The 25,395-nt window shown below is 47.6% G+C and overlaps 1 protein-coding gene across 3 annotated transcripts; it reads left to right on the forward strand.

Moving 5' to 3' along the window:
- Nucleotides 1-7,900: 7,900 nt before the first annotated feature.
- Nucleotides 7,901-24,596, forward strand: HMGCL (3-hydroxy-3-methylglutaryl-CoA lyase). Of its 3 annotated transcripts, XM_060141117.1 has the most exons (9): nucleotides 7,901-7,998; nucleotides 12,333-12,416; nucleotides 14,204-14,311; nucleotides 15,025-15,120; nucleotides 16,833-16,981; nucleotides 19,499-19,562; nucleotides 21,022-21,210; nucleotides 22,512-22,637; nucleotides 23,838-24,596. In XM_060141117.1, the coding sequence occupies exons 1-9, from the start codon at nucleotides 7,939-7,941 to the stop codon at nucleotides 23,937-23,939; spliced, it is 978 nt and encodes a 325-aa protein (XP_059997100.1). In that variant the 5' UTR covers nucleotides 7,901-7,938; the 3' UTR covers nucleotides 23,940-24,596. The 3 variants fall into 3 exon arrangements, with proteins under 3 accessions (XP_059997100.1, XP_059997101.1, XP_059997102.1); XM_060141118.1 differs by lacking the exons at nucleotides 16,833-16,981; nucleotides 19,499-19,562; XM_060141119.1 differs by lacking the exons at nucleotides 7,901-7,998; nucleotides 12,333-12,416 and having other exon boundaries at nucleotides 15,006-15,120.
- Nucleotides 24,597-25,395: the final 799 nt, after the last annotated feature.

Here is a 25,395-nt window from a genome sequence, read left to right on the forward strand (position 1 = left end):
TTTTCTACCAAAAAGCATGTTGTAGCTTTCTTCTTAGAGTTTCTATATGGATTGCTTATAGCCTTATGTTTTATAAAAAAATAGAAGGGGGATAACTTGCCAAGTCTCTTGAATGCAGAGCAAAGAAAGTAATTCCTTTCGTTCTTCTACTCCTCACTTCTAATACCATTCTTTTGAGGTGACCAAAAAAAAAAAAAAAAACCTCAGCAAAAATGGGCAAAGGACTTGAATAGACGTTTTTCCAAAGAAGATATACAAATGGCCAATAAGACATGAAAGATATTCAAAATTACTAAGCACTAGGGCAATGCAAATTAAAACCACAGTGAGATACCACTTCATAATCATTAGGATGGCTATTATCAAAAAACAAAAGCCAGAAAATAACAAGTGTTGGCAAAAATATGGAGAAATTGGAACTGTTGTGCGTCACTGGTGGGAGTGTAAAATGATGCAACTGGTTGCAGAAAACGGTATAGCAGTTTCTGAAAAAATTAAACACAAAACTACCACATGGTCCAGCAATTCCACTTTTTGGATATATACCCAAAAGCACTGAAAACAGAATCTCAAAGAGATTATTTGTAGACCCATGTTCATAGCAGCATTATTCACAATAGCTAAAACATGGAAGTGTATATATACGTAGTTGATGCTTGAACAATATGGGTTTGAACTGTGCAAGTCCATTTATATGCAAATATTTAAAATAAATACTACAGTACTAACCCAATCAAAAATGGGCAGAAGACCTAAATAGACATTTCTCCAAAGAAGACATACAGATGACCAAAAGGCACATGAAAAGATGCTCATCATTGCTAATTATTAGAGAAAGGCAAATCAAAACTACAATGAGGTACCACCTCACACCGGTCAGAATGGCCATCTCATTAAAGTCTACAAATAACAAATGCTGGAGAGGGTGTGGAGAAAAGGGAACCCTCCCACAGTGTTGGTGGGAATGTAAATTGGCACAGCCACTATGGAAGACAGTATGGAGGTTCCTCAAAAAACTAAAAATAGAGCTGCCATATGATGCAGCAATCCTACTCCTGGGCATGTATCTGGAAAAAAACTATAAAAAGATACATGCACCCCTATGTTCATAGCAGCACTATTTACAATAGCCAAGACACAGAAACAGCCTGAATGTCCGTCGACAGATGAATGGATAAAGAAGATGTGGTGTGTATAGTTGGGAATTCCCTGGTGGTCCAGTGGTTAGGACTCTGCCCTGTCACTGCCAAGGGCCTGGGTTCGATCCCTGTTCGAGCCAAAAAATAAAAAAAGATGTGATATATATATATATATAGAGAGAGAGATAGATAGATACATGTATCTATATCTATATCCACAATGGACTACTAAGCCATAAAAAGAATGAAATAATGCCATTTGCGGCAACATGGATGGACCTGGAGATTATCATACTAAGTGAAGTGAGTCAGAGAAAGACAAATACCATATGACATCACTTATATGTAGAATCTAAAATATGACACAAATGAACTTATCTACAAAACAGAAACAGACTCACAGACATATAGAACGGACTTGTGGTTGCCAAGAGGGAGGGAGGGTGGGGAGGGATGGGCTGGGAGTTTGCGATTAGCAGATGCAAACTATTATATATAGAATGGATGAACAACAAGGTCCTGCTGTATAGCACAGGGAACTATATCAGTATCCTGTAATAAACCATAATGGAAAAGAATATGGGGCAGAAGGCTGGCCATTGGGGCCGTTGAGGCAGCGGCAGCTCCGGGCACCGTGGCTCCAGAAGGAAGCAGTGCCGCGTCCCGGGCCGGGCTTTGCTGCGAGCCTGGCGGGGGCTGGACAGGAGCCACAGCTTCGCGCACCACATCCGACGGAGCCAGCTCGCCCTGTCGTGCACTGCCCCGCGCACCGCCACTGCCCCCGGCCTGGCCTGGCCATCCGTGACTCCTGCTCAGCTCCCCGCAGGGATGGCTACAGCAGGAGGGTGAAGCAGGCGGCCGGGGAGAAGGCGAGGAGGCAGCACAGGCCTGTGCCCAGTCGGCCTCGAGAGCCTGACCTGCAGGTGTATCTGCCACTGTAATGGGGGCGGACGGGTGCGTAACTGTTGACAAGCGCCCACTGGCGCACGACCATTAGCGCGAGACCGTTGTTGTGCAGCAGTTGGAGATTCCGCTCCGCCAACGGTCAGCCTGGCAGTGATCACGGTAGAGCGCGCAGGGAGAGCAGGATCGGCCTTCTCCCTCCCGGCCTCAGGCTGGCGGGTGAGCTGGGAGGCCCGGAGGGCTGGCTGAGGGCTGTGTCCTGCAGAACTCCAGAGCCCTTGCCACGCGGCCCACTGGCTGGGCCCAGCCCTTGACCTAATGGTGGCAGCAGGCTCCATGGGTTGCAGTCCATGGAGGCCTCAGCAACCGAAGTATACGGACACTGCCATTAAGTGACAGCTTCACCAGCTTCGGTCTCTCCGTTCAAGTTTCTGATTGGTATTTGCTAACGTTGGTTTTAGTGGAGGTTTATAGGAACATCGTGACCTGACCTCAAGAACAAAGGATCTGACCCCAGAAGTTTGCAACAGCTAACCACGCCCCTCCCTCACCTTTCCCATAAAAGGGCTTTGCTGAAAGCTTTCAGGGAGTTCAGGGTTTTTAAGGCATGAGCCAGCCGTCTCCTTGGATGGCCCTGCAATAAACTTTTCTCTGTTCCAAACTCTGATGTTTAGGTATTGTTTGGCCTCACTGTGCATCGGGCACACGACTTGCTTTTGGTAACACTAACAATCTACAGCAAACATAATACTTAAAGACATGATGTTTAGAAAAAAGCTCTTCCAACCAGAAGCGAGATGGGGCGCCAAGCCTCACTGTTACTATTCGATGTTGTTTGGGAGGTCCTAATCAAGGCAGTAAAACAAGTAAAAAAGTCAGGGGCGTAAGCATCAGAAAGGATGAAACCACGCAGTCATTGTTCTTGGACGATGGGATTATTCACATAGAAAACTTCAAAGAATATATACAAATAAAGTATTAGAATTAGGGGAATTCCCTGGTGGTCTAGGTGTTAGGACTCGGGGCTTTCGCTGCCGGGGCCTGGCTCAATCCCTGGTCGGGGAACTGAGATCCAGCAAGCCTCAGGGCATAGCCAAAAAAAAAGTTATTAGAATTAATAAGATACGTTAGCAGGTTTTTGGATCCATCAATAAAAAGCAATTGCCTACCTACAGTCCAGAAACTAGAAAACGATGAAACAATTCCATTTACTTTAACAAAAGATATGAAATACCTAAAACAAAATTAGCAAAAGTTGTGCAAGAGACTCAACAGCCGAAGTTCCAACTTCTCTAAGTTTCCAACCGCCATTTCCCACCGGAAGGAGATGGCGGGGCAACAAGATGGCTCCAGGCAGCATCTCAGACCTTTTGGACGCTTTGGCACCCCAGTCTCCCTGATTGTATGGATGTTTCCCAGTAAATCCTGTTGGGTGGATCCTCAAATAGATCCAACTCCTGGCAAAATCACGGCCCCAGGTGTGTCCTCAACTCGTAAATTTTCCAGTAGATATGGAACGTCTGGAATGCTTCGGGGCTTGATTCCAGGATGATTCTAATGAGAAGAGTAGATCCAAATCCTTATAAATTTCATCCCAAAGAATGGTCCCAACTCTGTCTTCAGGACTGCATGCAATGTGTTGAGTAAATCCGCGCTGTTGGGCTTGATTCCAGGATAGTTCCATTGGAGACAGGGAGATCCAACTCCTTACAAACTCAAGTCCCAGAATATGTCTCCAACTCTAAGACTTCTAGATTGCATCTTAAAGTCTGGAGTAAATCCACACTGTAGGACAGGATTCCAGATTCCAGAATGGTTACAATGGAGATGAGTAGATCTGACTTCTCACAAAATCGAGATCTGAGGTGTGTTGTTTCTTTCAGTGGAATAGCTCAGTGGAGGGTCACAGGCCAGGATGGTTTGCTGTGCAACCACGTGGATGGACCCCCTTACAAAATGGAAGCTCAAGGTGTGTCCCCAACTCTTAAACTTTCTAGATTATATCAAATATCCTTAGTAAGTCTACTATGGAGGATTTATCTCAGTGGAGAGGAGTAAGTTGAACTCCTTGGGTTTGCCTTCAATTCAAATGTCTCAAATAATTCAGTGCTGGGATTACCAGGCCAGGACTGGATAGTTTGCAGTGAAGAGTCGATTGAACCCCTTACAAAATTGTGGCCCAAGGCATGTCTGGACTTTTCAGCCGGGGACTTTGGGAGGCCACGTCCTCCCATCTGCCATCAAAGTATTTTTTCACTGTGCTTATCTTAGAAAACTGATAAAAGTGACTCCCATAGTCTGCTAATGGGCTGAGAATTTTCTGAAGGTAGGCAATCCTGCCACAGTGACCACCAGGGGACGTGTGGTGCAGCCGAGGAGACCTTTTCCAGGCCCAAGACACCGCACTTGGGGGGACTTTCTTGGACCATAGACCCAGCCGGTCAACCTCGAGCAGGTGGAAAGGTGGGACTGGGCCTCTGAGGCCCAATGGACTCTACCATCAGTCATCTCAGGGACTTTCCCTCAATTTATTTATTAATTATGTTTTTGCCATGTAAAAAACAGCTTTATTGAGATATAATTCACATTATACAATTCACTCATTTAAAATGTACAATTCAGTGGCTTTTAGTATATTCACAGTGTTGTCAATCATTGACACAATCCATTTTAGAATATTTTTATCATCCCCAAAAGAAACCCCTTACCTTTTAGCAGTCACTCTCATCTCCCCTCAACACCCTCCCAGCCCTAGCTAACCACGAATCTACTTCCTATCTCTGTGAATTTGCCTGTTCTAGGTACCTTACACAAGTGGAGGCATACAATATGTGGTCTTTTGTGTCTGCCTTCTTTCAGTTAGTATAATTTTTTCAAGGTCGATGCATGTCGTAACCCATATCAGTACTTTATTTCTTTGTATGGCTGAATAATATTCCATTGTATGGGCACACCACCACATTTTATTTACTTATTAATCACTGAATGGACATTTGGGTTGCTTACACTTTCCAGCTAATTAGGAATAGGCTGCTATGAACATCTGTGTACAAGTTTTTTGTGGACATATGTTTTTATTTCTCTTGAGTATATAGAGTGGGATTACTGGGTCAAATGGATTTTTGAAGGCTAATATTCCATTGTACATATATATCACATTCTGTTTATCCATTCACAAGCTGATGAACACCTGAAATGTTTACACCTTTGGGATATGAGAAATGCTGCTATGAACACTGATGAATAAATTATTTCTTTGAGTTCCTCCTTTTCCGCTTTCTTGGGTATATACCTAGGAGTGGAATTGCTGGATCATATGGTCATTTTAAGTTTAGCTTTTTGAGGAATCACCAAACTGTTTTCCACAGCAGCTGCACCATTTATATTCACCATTTATATAGTCATGTATAAAGATTCCAATTTCTCCACACCCTCACCAACACTTATTTTCTGTCTTTTTGACTATAGCCATCCTAGTGAATGTGGGGAGATTCTTTTATTTTCAAACCACTTTTTAAAGTTACAATATTCCAGGAAATTCATTTCAACAAAGTTTTCAGATTTATTGTCCATAAATTTGTATATTAAACAGTGCAGTGTCTTTAATTCTGTCCTCTTGTTTTATTCATGGCTTTTTTGTGTGTGATCAATGTGCTTATACAATGTTGTCAATTTTATTAGTCTCAAAAAGCCAGTTTTCTTTTTTTTTTGATTGGATGATTCCCTCTCAATTGTAACTTTTTTCCCTATATCATTTAATTTTCTACCTTTTATTTTGGCCTTCATTCTACTTACTTGGAGTTTTCCAGTTGTTCTCTTTCTCACATTTTGAATTAAAATAAGATTCCAACTGCAGGTGACCCTAGGCCGACTCTCATACATTTGCTAGTATTACTCTTACAGTAAATATTTACTTAGTGCCAGCCATGTACCTGGTATTGTGGGCACCACAGTGAACAACCAGTTAAAGTCTTTGATCCATTTTGAGTTAATTTTTGTATGTGGCATCAGGTAAGGATCCAACTTCATTCTTTTGCATGTGGATATCCAATTTTCCCAGCACCATTTGTTGAAAAGACTGTTCTTTCCCCATTGAATGGTCTTGGCATTCTTATTGAAAATTATTTGATCATATATGCAAGGGCTAATTTCTGGATTTTTTTTTTTTCGGTACGCGGGCCTCTCACTGTTGTGGCCTCTCCCGTTGCGGAGCACAGGCTCCGGACACGCAGGCTCGGCGGCCATGGCTCACGGGCCTAGCCGCTCCGCGGCATGTGGGATCTTCCCGGACCGGGGCACGAACCCGTGTCCCCTGCATCGGCAGGTGGACTCTCAACCACTGCGCCACCAGGGAAGCCCCAACTTGGTTCTTTTTTTAAAGAACATGTTGGCTATTCAAGGCCCTTGAGATTCCTTATGAAATGTAGGATTTTTTTTTTCTACTTCTGCCAAAACCATCACTGGGATTTAAATAGGGATTGCAGTGAAGCTGTGGATCACTTTTGGGTAGTATTAACATCCTAACAACATTAAATCTTCCAATTCATGAACATGGATATCTTTTCATTTACTTATGTCTTCTTTAGTTTCAGCAATGGTTTGTACTTTTCAGTGTACAAGTCTCAAATGTCATATTTATTTTAAATGTCATATTAGTATTTTGGGGTCAAGTTCAGCCCTCTAGCTGCAGGCTTGAGGATTCTGTCAGTAGTGCTGTTATGATGGAGAAAATTTTTGGTGCTGTGGAAGCATAACAAAACACTTATCATGTCTTGTTCTCTCCCTAGCTAAAAATCTGAGTCCCTTGAAAACAGGGACAGTGCCTTCTCTGCCTCTCCTGAGAATGCCAGTCAGTGCACTTACTAGATGGATATCCACCCACCCAGTAACCACAATAACTACTTACAAAATGCAAATTTGATCGTATCTTCCTGCTTAAAATCCTTCAAAAGCATTGCTATTAGGATAGCTGTTATTAACGTGTTCTCCAAAGCCCTGTGGTACAGTCCCTGTCAATCTCTCCCATCTTAGTAGGAAGACTCCTTCTAACTCCCTGCCGGCTCGCCAGTCATTGTGGCCTTCTTTTCATCTCTCTAAAACAATGTTTTCAAACATTTCTAATTGCAGCCTACAGAAAGAATTTTATTTTACAGTGCAACCTAGTTTGTTATGCATTAACAAACAAAAGTTTTGTAAAGCAGTACAGTACCTAGCTTTACTACTTATACAATGTACTCTGATATTTTCTATTTCTTTGAAAAAGTACCCACTAAATTGATATTATTACCAATGAGGTACAACACACATTTTGAAAAACACTGCTCTGGGCATTCAATTTCTTTGCCTCGGGTCCTCTGCATATGCTATGCTCTGTCGGGAAAGTTTTTCTTGTATCCTCTTTACCTGGGTAAATTTTACTCATTCTTCAATCAAAGGATGCTTCTCTCTTTGGAGTCGACTGCCTGCATTTAAGTCCTGAAGATCGTGATGAATGAGTTAATACATGCAAATAACTCAGAACAGTGCGTGGCAAATAGTAATGCTTCATCTTATTAATGCGGAAGGTAATTCTACAACTATTCGTGTGACTGTTAATATCTGTCTTCCCACATCTCCCAGACTACAAACCCATTAAGTCAGAGACTTTGGTTAATTTTTGTTCATCTTTATAGTCCTAGCGCCTCACTTCGTCTGGCACACAAAGGGCGCGCATAAATAACAGCTAGAGAAGCACTGCCCAGAAGAAATAAAAACGTAGACAGACTGGGCACGGAGCCAGCGTAGAGCGTCATCACGGCGCTCCAGAGGCCCCGCCCCACAGGCGGGGCCCCGCCCACCTGGCTGTCGGTGGTCACGTGGGGCTCCGCTGGGCTGCCGCCGGGGAAGCTGGGTGAAGATGGCGACAGTGAAGAAGGCGCCTCTGTGGAGACTGGTGGGCTTGGCGTCCCTCCGGGCTGTAAGTGCCCCGGCCCGCCCAGGGGCGGTCCTGAAGGCACCGTGATGGTCAGGGTCGGGGGCTTGGCCCATAGCGGCTGCTTTCTGAGAGGCGAAGCCGGACAGCTCATCAGGCCAGGAGGGTTGGGAGGGCTTTGGAATCTTGGACCCTCTCTGACTCGTCCAAATCCCTTGAGGGGCATGGGGAAACTGAGGCCCAGAGATGGGGAGCGACTCGCCCGGGTCGTGGAGACCTGGGTCGCCATCCCAGGCGTCCTCATTCCCTGGCCAAGGCTCTTTCTGGTGACCCTGGCATCTGTCTTCCTGTAACTGAGCTTCAGACTTCCCCAAGTCCCTCATTAAGGAAAATCATGATTACCCTGCCAGTTCGAGTGGAGAAACCCAGGTCGTCCCCCACGTCCGTCTCCATTTCCAGCTCTTGTTGCATTTGGGGACGCTTGGCGAGCTATCCCAGCGTGCTGAGCAGGACTTAGATCGCGTGTGGCCAGTTGTGATTCCCTTGGAATTGTACTTTGGGCCAGTTTGATCCTGGTGTTTCCACCTCTCGCCCATGCTCAGTGAGTGGAAGGAAAGTGTAGGAGACCTAATTGTATAAAGGGTTGAATACATTGTGTTGGGTAAAGCTCGAGCTGAGATGTCCCAGTGGTACTGAAGCCACTTTTGCGGTTGAGTGACAGGTCTCTAAACCCTGGTTTTCTTGATCTATGACATGAGAAAAGATTACCTCAGGGTTGGTTTGGAGATTAAGGAAAACGTAAGTAAAGCATTTAACATTGTTCTAGCTCTTAGTAAGTGATTGCTCAGTTGTTGCCTTAGAGTTTAGGAGGAGTTTAAACTGGTAAAAATTACACTGCCTTGGCAGTAGGGGCCCCTCTCAGAAAACCACTTCAGTGTCTACTAGACCACCTTCCCCCACCGATTGCTCATTGCAAATAAATCCAGTAAGTCCAGCTTGAAAAGTTAAGAAAATTAAATGAGATGGTGGATGTAAATGTGATTTGAAAAAATTCCTGGTGTAATGAAATGCTGGTAGTAGGCCCTCCCTCCATGGGGTAACTTGCACAGACTTGATGGCAGAACCAGACGGTTAAATCCAAACTTCCTCACTTCCTACCTGTGTGATTTGGGGTTTTCTGAGGTTGTTTCCTCCTCTATGGAATTGGAATAGTGATAGTTCCTGTCATGTAGGGACTAAATGAGGTGCTGATGTCTGGAAGTTAGCACTGGGCTTTAGTCAGTTTTAGCTGTTGATAAAGGTACCATAGCTCAGGAGGCTGTGGCCCAGGATTTGTGTGGTTAGAGGGGATTATTTCTATGCAGAACTTTACAGAGGGAATGAATTGGGTGTTTAACCAAGGCGAGAGAAGACTGGGGGGGACCGAAGGGTGGCAGAGGCAACATGGCCTAGGGGTTAAGAGCATAGGCTCTAGATCCACACTGCTGGGTTCAGATAAGAGCTCAGTGACTAGCTAACCATGTGACCTTGGGAAAATTACTTAATCTCCTTGCACTTCAGATTTCTCACAGTAAAATGGGGATTATAATAGTTCCTACCTAATAAGGTTGTTGAGAGGATAATATGGGTTAATATGTAAAAGGCTCTTTTAAGTGCCTGGCAAATAGTAAATGCTTCAATAATAGTAAATGCTTGTTTTGTTGTTAGTATGAAGTGTTGTTATGGGGAAGGAAGTAGAATTGAGTTTATTCTGTTCTCATAAAAGGAACTTGGAAACAGGTTTTACATTCTTTCAACAACATTCACTGGTTATTTATTGAGCCCATATTAGGTAGCAAGGCCTTGGAAACATAACAATGAATAAAACAAAGTCCCTGCCTCATGGAGCTTACATTCCAGTGCGATCCTTTTAGGGTAATGTACCAGCAGAGGCTCAACATACCTTTTGGAGGGACATTCAACTTGCAGGGACCTTCCAGCCTAGCCTATTGACATCCTGAAATTCAGTGGCTCATTACCTTAGTCTCTAGGAAGCTTAACTGGCTAAAACCAAAGCCAATTCAGGTGAGTTGTTTAAGTTCCAGCTGATTCATAGCTGGGAATATTTCCTTCCTTAAGGGTTTCAGGAATTTGGGATCCTTGTCAGATTCCCAGTACCCCTCTCCCCTTGCCCCATTGCAATATGTTTATCCAGAGCAAATCTGGTAAAAGGTAATTAAACAGTATTAAGTAGTACTAAGAAGAATAGAGGAAAGAGGGGAAAAAAGCCTTGTATTACTCTGTGGTGGTGGGGAGGGGGAGATTTCCTATAGAGGACTTTATATAGGACAGACTTTACACAGAGGAGACTCGGGGCCTTTTTTTAATGTCTTCAACTGCTGAAGGTTTTATCTCCTCTCAGACTCACTCTCCTTGTCATCACCCAGCCTATGATTATAAGAGAACAGAGCCCCGTCCATCCCCACAACCCCACAAAGTCCAAGACTGCTTCTCACCACACTCAGTAATTGCCCTCCTCTGGGGCAGGTATGCCCTTCATGCATTTATCTGTTGTTTTAATAACTATTTAATGAGTGTCTCCTTTGTGCCAAGCACAGTGTCAAACGTGAGAGGAAGTGGAGGTTACGACAGAGTCGCTCATAGAGCATACATTCTACTGGAGGAATCATTGAGCAGGCATTATTTGCAGTGCTCTCAAGGAAGTCATTATAGTCCTGAAATAGAAAATAATGAGGGTGAGGGGATTGGCAGCTTTACAAAGGGTAGTCAGAGGGGCCTATCTATAACTGAAAGATGAGAGGGAGCCAGATGTGGGAAGGGCCAGGTGAAGAGCATCCTGGGCAGAGGAACTGTAAGCCCTGAGGCCCTGCTATAGGAGAAAGGCTGGTGGGTCCGGAGTATAGTGACCCATCTGAGGGGTGAGTGCAGAACAGTAGGAACCAGTAATGAGTTCTCGGAGATTGGCAGGAGTCAGATGATAAGAATCTTATAGGCTATGGTGAGTGGGGAAGGAATGAGTCAGGTTTCTGGCTTAGGCAACAGGGTGTATGTGATGCTTCTTACTGAGATAGGAAGACTCAAGTCGGACTGGGCTTTAGGAGTAATTAAAGTTCTGTTTAGGGACACCTGTGTTTGAGAGCGCAAATGGGTTTGTTTAAAAAAACCTAGGGACTTCCCTGGTGGTGCAGTGGTTAAGACTCCGCACTCCCAATGCAGGGTGGCCCGGGTTCGATCCTTGGTCAGGGAACTAGATCCCACATGCATGCCTCAACTAAGAAGCCCATATGCCGTAACTAAGGAGCCGGTGAGCCACAACTAAGACCCAGTGCAACCAACTAAATAAATATTTTTAAAAAATAATTAAAAAAAATAAAAACCTAAATGCTCAACTGTCAGGTGGTTGGAAATGGGTCTAGACTAAAGAAGAGTTGGAAATGGCCCTGTACTGGGAGCATGAATCACTTACTCCAGAGGTCCCCAACCCTCGGGCCATGGACCAGCATCGGTCTGTGGCCTGTTAGGAACCAGGCCGCACAGCAGGAGGTGAGCGATGGGCAAGTGAGCGAAGCTTCATCTGCCGAATCACTCCCATTACCGCCTGAGCTCCGCCTCCTGTCAGATCAGCGGCAGCATTAGATTCTTATAGGAGCGTGAGCCCTACTGTGAACTGCACATGCGAGGGATCTAGGTTGCTCGCTCCTTGTGAGAATCTAATGCCTGATGATCTGATGTGGAGCTGAGGCGGTGATGCTAGCGCTGGGGAGCAGCTGCAAATACAGATTATCATTAGCAGAGAGGTTTGACTGCACAGAGACCATAATAAATCAGTTGCTTGCAGACTCATATCAAAACCCTATCAGTGAGTGGCAAGTGACAAACTGCATCTTATGGAGTAGACTGGACATAAGCCACACACTTCAAGTGTCACTGTCTCCCATCGCCCCCACATGGGACCATCTAGTTGCAGGAAAACAAGCTCAGGGATCCCACTGATTCTGCATTACGATGAGTTGCATAATTATTTCAGTATATATTACAATGTAATAATAGAAATAAAGTGCACAATAAATGTAATGTACTTGAATCGTCCCGAACCATCCCCTCCCCCACACACACAGTCGGTGGAAAAATTGTCTTCCACGAAACCAGTCCCTTGTGCCAACAAGGTTGGGGACTGCTGTCTTATTCTATTCCTGTTTCTAAGTGAATTTTTTTTGTTGTTCTTGATTCTAAAACAGAGCAAATGTGAATTAAAGGGTGAGAAATATTGCTTCTTGTCTCAGTATTAGTGAAGATGGATACATTCTTTCAGATTTGCCCCCCTGGAGAATTGTGACAATTTCCTCCTGTTACTTTTTGTTTCCTCTTTTAAACCAAAGGTTAGCACCTCATCTGTGGGTACTTTCCCAAAGCAAGTGAAAATTGTGGAAGTTGGTCCCCGAGACGGACTACAAAATGAAAAGGTAAGGCTGGAAATCAACCAAAAAAGTTTTTGCAGGCTTCGAGAGTTCCATGTGGGGGGGTGCAGAACTATACCCAACTTAGGGCCGGGTCGGGGAGGCCAGGCAGGCACCTGTGACAGTTCAGCCACAAGTGTTGTGACCCCGGGTCCACCTTAAGGCCCTGTGGGGTGGGGGGGACGGTAAGTGCTGCGGGAGCGCAGAGGGAAGGTGAGGGCGTGCCTTTGATCCAGCAATTGCACATAAGGGGATTTGTCCAAAGGAAGTCATGAAAGTCACATGCAAAGATTTAGCCTTGCGGATGTTCCTTAAAACCCTGTTGTAACAGCAGAACAGTTGGAAACAACCTAAATGTTCAGTAGGAGGAAAGATAACTCAAATACATTAATGACTTCATAAAATGGAATATTGTGAAGACATTAATAATATAGGAGTATATTAAGATGTAATCAGATTATAAGATAGTGTCTATATATATATATTTAATCTTATACTTTTGTGTAAGAAACAAAAAAGTTTATATATGTGTGGGAGCACCTGCCTAGAAAAGGATCATAGAACAGTGCTGTCCAGTAGAACTTCCTGTGAAGACAGAAGTGTTCTAGGCTTGAGCTGTCCCGTACAGTAGCCACTAAACACTTGTGGCTGTTGGGCACTTGAAATGTGACTAGTGTGGCTGGGAATTGAATTTTTTAATGTAATTTTAATTAATTAAAATTTAAATAGCCACGTATGGCTCATGTCTAATGTACTGGACTGCACAGATCTAGAAAGTTACCTGTCAGGGTATTAAGAGTGTTATCTCTGGGAGGTTTTAAGGGTGGTTTTCTTTTGTTTTTGGCATGTTTTTCTGAAATAATCATATATTAATTATTTTTTCAATAAGAAAACCTCTTCAAAAATTTTTTTTTTAAAGCATGATCAGCCTACCTTTAATAGTGAGTGTTGGTTGGAAACAATAAGCTGTAAGCTCTCTGAGGACAGGCTCATGTCTGTTCTGCTCACCACTGTATCTGTAGCTCCTAGCACAATCCTTGGAACATAGAAGGCTCTCAAAAATTACTTGTGGAATAGATTAAATTAAAGCAGTGGGAGAGAAATTGGGGGTGGAAGGGCCTGGCGAGAAGGACTTGGAGTTTTAGGATTTTTGACCTAATCCTGTAAGTACTAGGGAGCCATGGAAGGCTTTTGAGCAGGAGAGTGAGATAATGGAGACTGTGTTTTAGAAGGATTCCTGTGTGGGAGGAATTGGTAGAGTGACTGTGACCATGCCATAACATACATGGGATAATGATGGTAGATTTGGAGATAGGAGTCCACAGAGTCTGGTGAGCAGCCAGACATGGTGAGGGACAGAGAAGCAGTAGGCTGATCATGTGAGGATGAGCTCCTGTGCCCGCTGAGAGACAGAAGGGGATGGTGCGACCCTTCGGAGGCCACATCTCATAGGACCCAGAAGGCCATGGCACTTTGTTTATGATGGGGTCATAAAGCAACAAAAATTTAGTTTAAAAGCCTGTATGACAGGAAAATATTGTCTCCATGTCAGTATTAACTCATTTTCAAGTGAGAAACTGCTTCCACTGCAAAATGCTATCTGTAGAATTCGAAGACAAGCCTTGTTCTGCACCTGTTGGCCAGGATTACATGTGAATTCGTGATAGTGTTTGAAAGTTGAGATAGTGAAGTGCTTGCTGTAGTAAAACCTTTGAACTAACAGGCTGCATTCTGAGACCATTTTATTACTGACTTTGCCAACCTGTCTTTTCTGGTTTTTCTCTGCATTACAGAATATTATACCTACTCCAATGAAAATCAAACTGATAGACATGCTTTCCGAAGCAGGACTCCCTGTTATAGAAGCCACCAGTTTTGTGTCTCCCAAATGGGTTCCCCAGGTGAGCCCCAGCCCTCAGGCATGTCTCAGATGAGAGGGATGTAAAGTTTTGCACTTGCCCTGCAAGTCAGTAGAAGTCAGGAGCGTAGGTTTCCAGGTCTCTGGCTTTGAGAGCTCTCTGTGCTTCACAGTAGCATGTGCAGCAAAAGAGCATGCCCCGGGAGGCAGGTGGCTTGGATTCAGTGTTGGCCCTGCCCCGACTTGCATGGTGAGCTTGGTGAGGCCTTCCCCTCTCCAGCTTCAAGATGACCTCTCAGGTCTCTTCTGGCTCTGAGAAGTCTAGAATCTCTAGGCCTGTCTAGAGGTGTGGCTTCTGCGTTTGTGAAGGGGAAAGACTGGCGACTCCTGCTTCACAGAGATAGTCAAGTGGGAAGAAAGATCCTGTTCCAACTGAGTTAGATGGCACTGAGCACAGTGCCGGGCTCGGAGCACATTCTCAGCAAATGGCTACAAGTACCATTGCTGCTGTTGCTCCTTATGTCGAGTTGACAGTGTTAGCCATATGGAGAGACTGGGGATCTCACCCATCCCAAGGAGCCTTCTCGCTCATCAGCAGTCAAACAAACAGTAAGAGCGTTGGGGAGACTCAGCTCTGCAAAAGGACTCATTCTGCAAGGGTCCTGGAGAACAGAGATTTTGTGCTAAAACGTTTTTCTCTACCTAAACTCTGCCTGCCCTTGGTGGTGACTTGGCAGTGTCTCCTTTGGCTCTCAGATGGCTGACCACGCTGAAGTCATGAAGGGCATCCAGAAATTTCCCGGCATCAGCTACCCAGTGCTGACCCCAAATTTCAAAGGCTTCCAGGCAGCGGTAAGAGACCTGTTTTTGGTGGGGGCCCCTGAAATGAGATTGATGGCGTTGGCCTCTGTCTTGTCCCTGGGCTCAGTCCCTGTCCCAGAATGTCTGTCTGAATGACTTGTCTCCAGCAGTAATGGGCACCGTCAGACAGACCTGGGGGCAGTCCTGGCACCGCCACTCCCAGCTCTCTGATCTTGACAAGCTGCTAAACCTCTTTGAGCCTCAGGTTCTGCCTATAAAATAAGGTTAATGATGGTACCTAACATTGTGAGGATTTCAGAAGATAGGATGCACATGAGTTGCTTAGTAAGAGCCTGGTAGAAGATAAGTGCTTAATAAACGTTAGCTCTTGTTGTTGTTGCCCATCTCCTCTTTAAAGAAAGGTGATTGAGCTCTCCACAAGAGTTAAAGGTGGTTGCTAGTATCTGTCAACTTGCTTATAATTTTACATGAGAACGTCATTGGAGATGTTGATTCCGAATTTAGGCAAAAAGCTTCTTTTAAGAGTGACTTCCAGGGCTTCCCTGGTGGCGCAGTGGTTGAGAGTCCGCCTGCCAATGCAGGGAACACGGGTTTGTGCCCCGGTCTGGGAGGATCCCATATGCCACGGAGCGGCTGGGCCCGTGAGCCATGGCCGCTGAGCCTACGCGTCCGGAGCCTGTGCTCTGCAACGGGAGAGGCCACAACAGTGAGAGGCCCGCGTACCGCAAAAAAAAAAAAAAAGAGTGACTTCCAGGATGGTGACTGCAGCAGCAGTGTTGGTTCTTGGGGAAGGCCAAGGCTTCTTTTTTATTGAGATATAATTCACTGTATTAACTTCCTAGGGCTGCCATTATAAAATATGGAAAAACTAGGTGGCTTAAAACAATAGAAATGTATTCTCTCACAGTTCTGGAGGCTAGAAGTCCTAAATCAAGGTGTCAGTAGGGTTGGTTCCTTCTTTTTTTTTTTAATTTATTTATGTATTTATTTTTGGTTGCGTTGGGTCTTCGTTGCTGTGCGTGGGCTTTCTCTAGTTGCGGCGAGCAGGGACTACTCTCTGTTCTGGTGCGCAGGCTTCTCATTATGGTGGCTTCTCTTGTTGCAGACCATGGGCTCTAGGCATGCGGGCTCAGTAGTTTTGGCTCACGGGCTCTAGGTGTGTGGGCTCAGTAGTTGTGGCTTGGGGGCTCTAAAGTGCAGGCTCAGTAGTTGTGGCTCACGGTCTTAGTTGCTCCGTGGCATGTGGGATCTTCCCGGACCAGGGCTCGAACCCGTGTCCCCTGCGTTGGCAGGTGTATTCTTAACCACTGCGCCACCAGGGAAGCCCAGGTTGGTTCCTCTGAGGTCTCAGAGAGAATCTTTCCACGCCTCTCTCCTAGTTTCTGGTGATGATTGGCAATCCTCAGTGTTCCTCCGCTTTTAGGTGCGTCACTCCAGTATCTGCTTCCCCCTCGCTGGCCTTTCCTCTGTGTCTGTCTTCACATGGGCGCAATCATATAAGGGAAGAGGGACTAATATGACTTCATCTTAGCTAATTACATCTACAGTGACCCTATTGCCAGAGAAGGTCACGTTCTGAGGTACTGGGGGTCAGCATTTCAACATGTCTTTGGGAAGGACACAAATCAACTTATAATATTCATATATCATAAAATTCACCATTAGGCAAAGGTTTTTGCCACTCTGTGTGGGTATTCCTTGAAGAGAAAAATGCTGAAAGGAATCCACCTGGCCGTTGGCAGGTTGCTGCCGGAGCCAAGGAAGTGGCTGTCTTTGGAGCTGCCTCCGAGCTCTTCAGCAAGAAGAACATCAACTGCTCCATAGATGAGAGTGTGCAGCGGTTTGACGAAATCTTGAAGGCAGCTCGGGCAGCCAGTATCCCTGTGCGGGGGTGAGTCTGACCACATTGGTGCTGCCTCTATTTCCTCAGTACCATTCTGGAATAGGGCCAGGCTCTAACTCCAGTGACCGTGCCTCACAGACTCCTTATCCTGGGTGCAGGCAGCCCAAACTCCACACGCAGACATATTTTCCCAAGTAAATTTGGTCAGAAGAAATCCTGGCAAGTGCTTTCTCCAAACATTTTTTTTGGGTCAGTTCACCAGAGGAATCTAGCAGGACAGACACTAAACAGGGTTTGTGGAGGTCAGTTTAATCCTCGCTCCACCACCAACTCTTCACACATCCCTGAGGAATCGCCTCGGCCTCTAAGACGTCTCCGACATCACGTCTTTAATAACAGTAGTGACAGGCGTTGTCCATGTATTATCTAATTGTAGCCTCACAATCGCCCAGCAAGGAGGCCTCTGTCCGCACTTCCAGATGACAAAACTGAGGCTCAGGAAGGATGAAGAGTCTGCTGTAAGGTCACACAACAAACTGCAGCCAGAATGCTGTTTCAGAAGTACACATCTGATCACATCACTCCCTGGTTAAAAACCTGTCAGTGACTTATCAACTCCAGACTTTTCAACGTGGTTTACAAGCCCCTGCGTTTTTCAGCCCCTGTCACTCTCTGCAGCTCACATCCCTCTTCTGGCCCTGCTTCCTCAGCACACTGCATTCCAGCCAGCTGGAATTTCTTTCCATTTGTCACATGGCCCAGTTCTCTCCTGCCTCTGGGCCTTTGCACGTGCTTTCTGTAGACTCAGGACACTCTTCCTTCTACATCCTACTTGTCAGGGCTAACTCCTGCTCATCTCAGGTCCTCTCATGGATGCCAGTTTCTCCACGAAGCTTTCTCTTCCCTTAGGTGGAGTTGGTGTCCCTCCTCTGGGCTCCCAGAGTCCCCTGAACATCCTCTAACAAAGCACTTACCTGCTTGTTAAATTCTCCTCTGCCTCCCATCCCCCACTAGACTCTGCTCTCCGTGAGGGCAGAGCCCACCTCAGTCCCTGCTGTACTCCCTCTCCCAGCTCTGGGCCTAGCACATAGTAGGTGCTCAGGAACCGACGGGCGGATAGATGGATGGGGAAGCAAGGGCATGTCAGGTCTTCCTGACTCCCAAGCCTGTGCTCTTTCCTCAGTATTCCTTTAGCTTTTCTGTGCTCAGCAGTGATTGGAGAGTAAGAAGAAGGATTAAGATGGAAAAATACACTGAGATGTTTGAGTCTGAAATGTATTTATCCAGCAGACATTTATTATGCCTCATAATATGCAGAGTACTTTGTAAGACTCTAAAAGGTTTTAATGGAGCCTCAGCCTGAATGGGTGGGTGGACATAGAAACTGGCTACACCCAAGATCCAGACTCCTCACCGTAACTCGCAAGACCCCACGATCAGGCCGGTGGCCTCCTCTCCAACCTCATGTTGTACTTCTTTGCCCCTTGCTGCCCATACCTCAGCTGTTTTGTCCTTTGTTCTGTGTCTTGAACACACCTACTCTTCGGTCTCAGGGACTCTACGCTGGTTCTTCTCTCTGCCCGGAACACGGCTCTCCCCCCATCTCAGCTCCAGCTTTGCGTCCTCACAGAGGTCTTCCTGGGCCATCCTACTGTTGTTGGCCTCCTCTGGTTGCTCCTGTCACACTTCCCTTGTCTTTCCTTCATAGCACGTCACTTTTTGAGATTATGTCCTTCCCTTATTAAACTGTTTGTTTGTTTGTTTGCTGTACGCGGGCCTCTCACAGCTGTGGCCTCTCCCGTTGCGGAGCACAGGCTCCGGACGCACAGGCTCAGCGGTCATGGCTCATGGGCCCAGCCGCTCTGCGGCATGTGGGATCTTCCCGGACCGGGGCACGAACCCGTGTCCCCTGCATCGGCAGGCGGACTCCCAACCACTGCGCCACCAGGGAAGCCCTAGATCACTCTTTTATCGCTGTCTCCCTACCTGAAACCTTAAGCTCCGTGGCAGTGGGGATCTTTTCAGTCTTGCTCACTGTGCTTCCCCAGTGCCTGGCACACTGTGGGCAGCTTGGTATATATCAGTTGAATAAATGAGTGTTTGAACCCTCTGGCCACTCAGCCGGAGCAGCCGGTCCCTTGGCCCTCGGCTGGCCCAGCTTTTTCGTTCCCGCTTTGCTTTCACCCGTCCTTAGTCCTCTCCCGAGCATGGCCCCACTCCATGCGGCTCCGCTGGCTGCCCATAGTGCCCTCTTTAGCTTCTCCTCCCCCTTGGTTGGTCTCTGGCTGCCTCTCTGTGTGTCGCCTGCTTCCTGAACTACAGGCCTGTTAGTTTCTTGCCCTCCCTGCTGTGGCGCTGCACTGCCCGCTCCTGGCACTGAGCAGCACTGCCTTCGCCCACTCGCCGGCATTGAGTTAGCCTCTCAGCCAGGCCCTTGGCCTCCCGCCTGGCTTCAGGTTTGGGTGCAGGCTAACCAGGGATGTGTGTCAAGCAGCCACCCTGCCCCAGCTCTGCTGGCCAAAGAGCCCGGAGGCATTGACACCAATCCTCCCTGTTTTCCCACAGGTACGTCTCCTGTGTGCTCGGATGCCCCTACGAAGGGAAGATCTCCCCGGCTAAAGTAGCTGAGGTGTGTGTGGTGGGGGGGGATTTCGTGAACGTTGGCTCCCGTGCCTGCCCCTGAGTGCGTAGGTTGCTCTCGCCACACTTTCATGGTGGGTCACGGATTTCATTTCTTTGCCCAGCTCCTTCATTAAGCCCCTCTGAGAGCACAGCCCTGTGCTCACCCCTGGAGGGCCACCTCCTAGCCTGGCATGGAGTCTCCGAAGCCCCTGCCCTCTACCCCAGGGTGAAAGCCCCTGACTCAGTTTCCAGTCTGGTCAGTGGACAGGTGATGTGAGGTGAGAATCCTCTGCAGAGGGGTTCCTTGTAGTGGTTGGAGAGGCCATTGACATCCTCTGAGAATAACACAGGGCGGGAAATGAACTTGAACAGCCCAAGAACTTATATGTCATTTTGTCCTCAAAAGCACCCAGCAAATTTGGTGTTATTGTTATTCCATTTTACAGTTGAGGAAACAGACTAACTTGCCATGCAGGTTGCAAATGGTGAAACCAGGTCTCAACCCCCATCTGCGTACCTCTAAAGCCCTCTTGCTCTTCCCACATACCAGGTAGCACCCGGAAATGAGCATTGCTAACAGTAGCAACTGCTTATTGAGAGTGGCTGCTGTCGTCCAGAATCTCAGCCTCCTGTTGCCGCCAGTCCTCCCTGTATCCCTGCAAAGGCTCGTCACTGTTTTTCAGAAGCAGAAATTGAAGCTCAGGAAAGTTAGGTCCGTTGCCAAGGTCCCATAGCTAGTGAGCAGCGGAACTGGGGTTTCACTTCAGCATCACGTCACTCCCGAGCCTGCCGCTTCTGCTGCACCCTCTGCCGCCCACTGGCTGCCATGGCTCCTTGTCATTCTGCCCACATGGGCAGTCGCGGAGGGGGCTCACCGATTTCTTTATCCATCAGACCACCGTTGAGTATCACCACGTGCCTGACCCCACCTCCGCCTTCCTCCCCCTTCTCCAGCACAGCAGTGTGGAGCAGCGTCTCCTCAGGTGGGGCATATACTGCTCTGGTTTTGCAGTGATTTTAGGGGTTGACAAATGCGCTTCTAAAAATTTTAATAGTTATGTACTTCTCTTAAAAATATATAACTAGCACCCCAGACCCATGATTTCACACATCTTCCTACCAAGGATAGAGCTACGCGAAAGGAATCAATTCTACTGATTCTGGTCCCTGGGTCTGACACAGTGTGTGAAGGTGGTTAAGTGGAGGACTGGATGGAGTTTGAGGCACGCACAGGAGGAAAGCACAGGGGTTGGGGCCCCAGGGCCCGCACCCAGTGGCCAGCTCTGCTCCTTACGTCCCAGTCTCCTGACGAGTAGAAGGAGGATCGTCATTCCCACTCATAAAGTTGTAAGGAGTCTGTGGTCTGGTAGGAATTTAGTGTCTCACACGTGGAGGTGTTCTGCGTAGGCTAAGGACCCCTGGCTTGAGGAATCTGGGGTCCTCCAAGCGCCTGCTTGTTTCCCCAGGTTGCCAAGAAGATGTACTCAGTGGGCTGCTATGAGATCTCTCTGGGAGACACCATTGGCGTGGGCACCCCTGGGATCATGAAGGATATGCTGTCCGCTGTCATGCATGAGGTGCCGGTGGCTGCCCTGGCTGTCCACTGCCATGACACCTATGGCCAGGCCCTGGCCAACACCTTGATGGCCCTGCAGGTAATCAGGGCATGTCCCAGAGTAGAGGCACATGTCCATTCTCCCGAAGGGTATGGTGGCAGGACAGCTATGTTCCGTTTATTCTTTCAGCAAGTGTTCACTGTGCTGAAGGCCCACACCTGTGTGCCAGGCTGCGGGCTGGCCATGGCGGATACACACGTGAGCCTGCCCTAAAAGTGCCTGCATCTGTCTGTTAGGAGAGACAGTCCTAATGCACTGTGACAGATGCCACGCAGGGAGGAAGCCTGGCGCTCGGCAAGGCCCCAGTCCCAGCTGGGGAGGCCAGGGAGGATTCGCCAGGGGAGGCCTGAAGGACACGAAAGTTAAGCAGTTGAAAAAGGGAAGCGGAAAGGTGACCAGGCAGCACTGCATTGTAAGACTAAGGTGGGGTCAGGGAGGACTCAGGTGCCCCGGCCCCGCCCTAGCACACCAGCATGTGCTTGTGTGTAGCGAGAGGGGGCAGGAAGTAGGGAGGGAGGCAGAGGTCACTCAGAGGGAGAACCTTTAATGCTGTTCCCCAAATATTGGACTAAGACCTCAGATTGGGTTTCTTTTGAGGCTTGCTTCTTGCGGGCTGGCCCAGAATGAGGGTCCCGTGGCCCAGCAGCCCCTTAGACGGAAATTTCCGAGTGTCTGACCACAGGCTGCCTTGCTGTAGTGATAGTCTGAGTCCAGCCGGTTGTCTTTAGGTTAGCTAGAGCAATCCGGGGCCACCTTATTTTTTCCCCTCTTTCTAGTTCTCATGTTACCTCCTTGAGGCTCATGTCTTTAAGCCAGATGATTCTATTACCTTCTGGGTCTGTTTTCTCAGAGTTGAGGTTTAAGGAGAGAGGAGAAAGTGAAACAGTCATATTAGGAAAGTGGGGCAACTGACCTAGAGAAATGGGATAGGCCCCTGTGGGGTTAGAGGCTTGATGTGGGGTGAGGGAGTGGGAGCGGGGGTGAGTGAACACAGTAAGCAACAGGGGTCTGAAACCTCAACAGTGGGAGAGGGTTAGTTTAGGTCGGTGATCGGGAAGGGCCCCTCTGAGGAGGTGACTTTTAGGCTGAGAAGGAGAAGGTGAGGAGTTGACCATGAAAGGAAGGAGGGTGGATATTCCTGGCAGAGGAAACAGTGTAGCATAAAAGACTCACACTGTTTTAGGAACTAAAAAGAGGAACAGTTTCTTTCAGTGGGATTTTCACGTCGACAGAATCATAAGCCAAAGAATTTCAGGCAGCAGATGGTAGGTTTACAAGAACCGGCTTTGTAGGCTCTGGTCCCCACAGTGACAGCCATGTTTCACCATCCTTGTTTGCAGATGGGAGTGAGTGTCGTGGACTCTTCTGTGGCGGGACTGGGAGGCTGTCCCTATGCACACGGAGCATCAGGAAACTTGGCCACCGAGGACCTGGTCTACATGCTGGCCGGCTTGGGCGTTCACACGGTAATGTCACCCGCCTCCCGGTGGCGGCAGCCCTGAACTGACCAGAGCTCTGCCTAAAGCCGGAAGACAGAAGCTGCTGGGTTTGTTCAGGGTTTTTGTGGTGGTGCTGGTGCAGTTAAGAGAAGGGTGCCAAGGGATTAGGGCCGTTCTGTCATATGTTTTGGGATAACAGCGTGGCAGATGGAGGCCACGAGGAGGCAGGCCCTCGGTGTGAGGGGGCACGGGGGTGTAGGGAAAGAGCCCTGAAAGGGTAAAGCCATGACCTGAAGCGAGTCAGTTTCCTCTGGACCTTTGTTTTGTTCTCTGAAAAATGAGGGCGGCAGCATTAGCCCCCCAGGGCTCTGCCGGAGTCAGTAAGGGCCCTCAGTGTGGGTTGGAAGCAGTGTAGTATCTGTGCTTTTGGATTAGACAGAACTGGGTTTAAAACCTAGTCCTGTCACTCACAGGCTGTGTGACCTGACAGATTACTTCACAGCTCTGGGCCTAGGAAGTGGGAATAATAACAGCACCTATCTCACAGAGTCATTATGAAGATAAGAAAATGTGGAATGCTTGGCCCAGAGCTAAGCAGATAGTACGCATCAGTAAATAGCTATTGTTATCAAGAGGTTTTCAGTGTGACCCTTTTAGTTGGTGTTTTTTTTTTTTTTTAATTTTTCACTTATTTATTTTTGGCTGCGTTGGGTTACGTTGCAGGGTTTCTCTAGTTGTGGAGAGCGGAGGCTACTCTTTGTTGCAGTGCGTGGGCTTCTCATTGTGGTGGCTTCTCTTGTAGCGGAGCACGGGCTCTAGAGCGCCGCCTCAGTAGCTGTGGCACACAGGCTTAGTTACTCCGTGGCATGTGGGATCTTCCCAGACCAGGGATCGAACCTGTGTCCCCTGCACTGGCAGGCAGATTTTTATCCACTATGCCACCAGGGAAGCCCTTAATTGGTGTTTTTACTCCTGTTTCTCTCTGCCTCACGGTCCTTACTTCAGTATTCAGTGTTTGACCACGGTGGGCCAGGCCTGTGCTAGACTCTGGAGCTGGAGAGCCCCACATGCCACGAGGACACCACCTCACAGGCAACTGGTATTCCGTCGTCAGAGGAACAAGGGCCTGGTTGTCTTCACCCTTACAGTTTCCTGTCCAGTCTGATGTTTCCCTGGGTGTTGAGGGCATGTCGTGACTTACTGCATCCTCTAACTTGTTTCTCAAAGGGTGTGAACCTCCAGAAGCTCCTGGAAGCTGGGGCCTTTATCTGTCAAGCCCTGAACAGAAGAACCAGCTCCAAAGTGGCTCAGGCTACCTGTAAACTGTGAGCCCCTTGCCCCCCAAAGCCCTGGGGACTGTGTGGGAATAGGGACATGTGTGGATGACTCACAGATGGGCATGTGGAAATGGGAATGAAATCAACAGGAGTAGGCACCTCACTGCCAGCTCTGCACCTAGATCTCTCCTGGCGGAAAGGAGGTGGACTGGAGTTGCCTGGCCTCAGGCCCTCCCTGCCTGACCTGAGTATGAGTAAGAGACTTGGGCAGCTGGAGGTCTCCCTTCACCATGGACCCAAAGGCCCAGGAGTTGGATGCCTAAAGGCATTTGGGAACCCAATTCTCTGACTTGGGTTGATCCTCAAGTCTCATCTCTGGGTGAATCCTGCCAGTTGGCCACTCTGCACAGCCTGATGCTGCCATATCCTCGGGGCCATCGCTCGCTGACTTTGTAGGGCAAAGGGGCAGGGAGGAATTTTTCCCTCAGCTGGCAGAGGGCATTTGGTGAAGGGGTGAGGGCTGAGCTGTGGTGGCCACCTGCCAACTCCAGCACCTCTGGAAAATCTCCACTTTGAACATGATTGTTGAAAGCAGCTTATGTAATTAAAGGTTTAATGACATAACCATTCCAGTGTTCTGTTGTACAGATGTGTGTACATAGGGAAGAGGGAATAAAGCATCTTTTCAACATTTCCTCTAAGAGGAAAACACAGACTTCAGTTTATTAATCTCTGAATTTTCTCCCTCTTTCCCTTCTTGAGAACTGGGGAGGTCGATGGTAATGACAGCGCTGACCAGAGCACCCTGGGGAGGTTGTTTCTGAGGCTCGTGGCTCTGTGACCTGGGCTGTTGCACAAGGTCCTCTGGGCCTGGGCAGGTGCAGCTCTGGGCACACTCAGCTCTCGGGACCTCAGCCTCTCCTGCCTGTCAGCGTCCTTGCTGGACTCGGGCAGGCCCAGGGCACTCAGGCTGTGGGACACACGTGTGCATTTCTTCCTTTGCTCGGGTTTGATTATTCAGTATGTCATGCCTTTATACACATCATTCCTTAGCCCTCCCTTTATTTTAAACAAAAACAGAACACCATTTTCTAACGTACTATTATGGTAGGCAGCGTGCAAACCGTTCCAGGCTGACCGCAATTGGCGCTATAATTCCTGTTTTAGTTTTAGGGCTCCCTTAGCGGTATTTTTTAAAAAAAATATCTATCTAATCTAACCATCTTATCTATCTAATCTAATCCATCTACGCCGGGTCTATCTATCTAATCTAATCTATGCCTGGTCTTCGTTGCTGCGTTCGGGATCTTTAGGTGCGGCATATGGACTTCTTAGTTGCAGCATGCATGCGGGATCTAGTTCCCCGATCGAACCGCGGGCCCCCTGCATTGGGAGCACGGAGTCTTACAGGACCGACAGGGAAGTTCCCTTTGGCGGGTTTTTAAACTAGACTTTCCAGAACGGCAGCTTCTGGGCGACCCCTACCCGTTCCCGTCCTTCGGCGCCGT

The sequence above is a fragment of the Lagenorhynchus albirostris genome, chromosome 2, assembly GCF_949774975.1.
Source record: "Lagenorhynchus albirostris chromosome 2, mLagAlb1.1, whole genome shotgun sequence".
Classification (NCBI taxonomy): Eukaryota; Metazoa; Chordata; class Mammalia; order Artiodactyla; family Delphinidae; genus Lagenorhynchus; species Lagenorhynchus albirostris.

What these genes read in the sequence shown, in the direction of transcription:
- HMGCL (XM_060141117.1), top strand. Translation starts at nt 7,939, where the DNA reads ATGGCGACAGTGAAGAAGGCGCCTCTGTGGAGACTGGTGGGCTTGGCG. An exon ending in TCAAAGGCTTCCAGGCAGCG is followed by an intron (nt 15,121 to 16,832) that starts GTAAGAGACCTG and finishes GGCCGTTGGCAG; the next exon opens with GTTGCTGCCGGAGCCAAGGA. An exon ending in CCCCGGCTAAAGTAGCTGAG is followed by an intron (nt 19,563 to 21,021) that starts GTGTGTGTGGTG and finishes TTGTTTCCCCAG; the next exon opens with GTTGCCAAGAAGATGTACTC.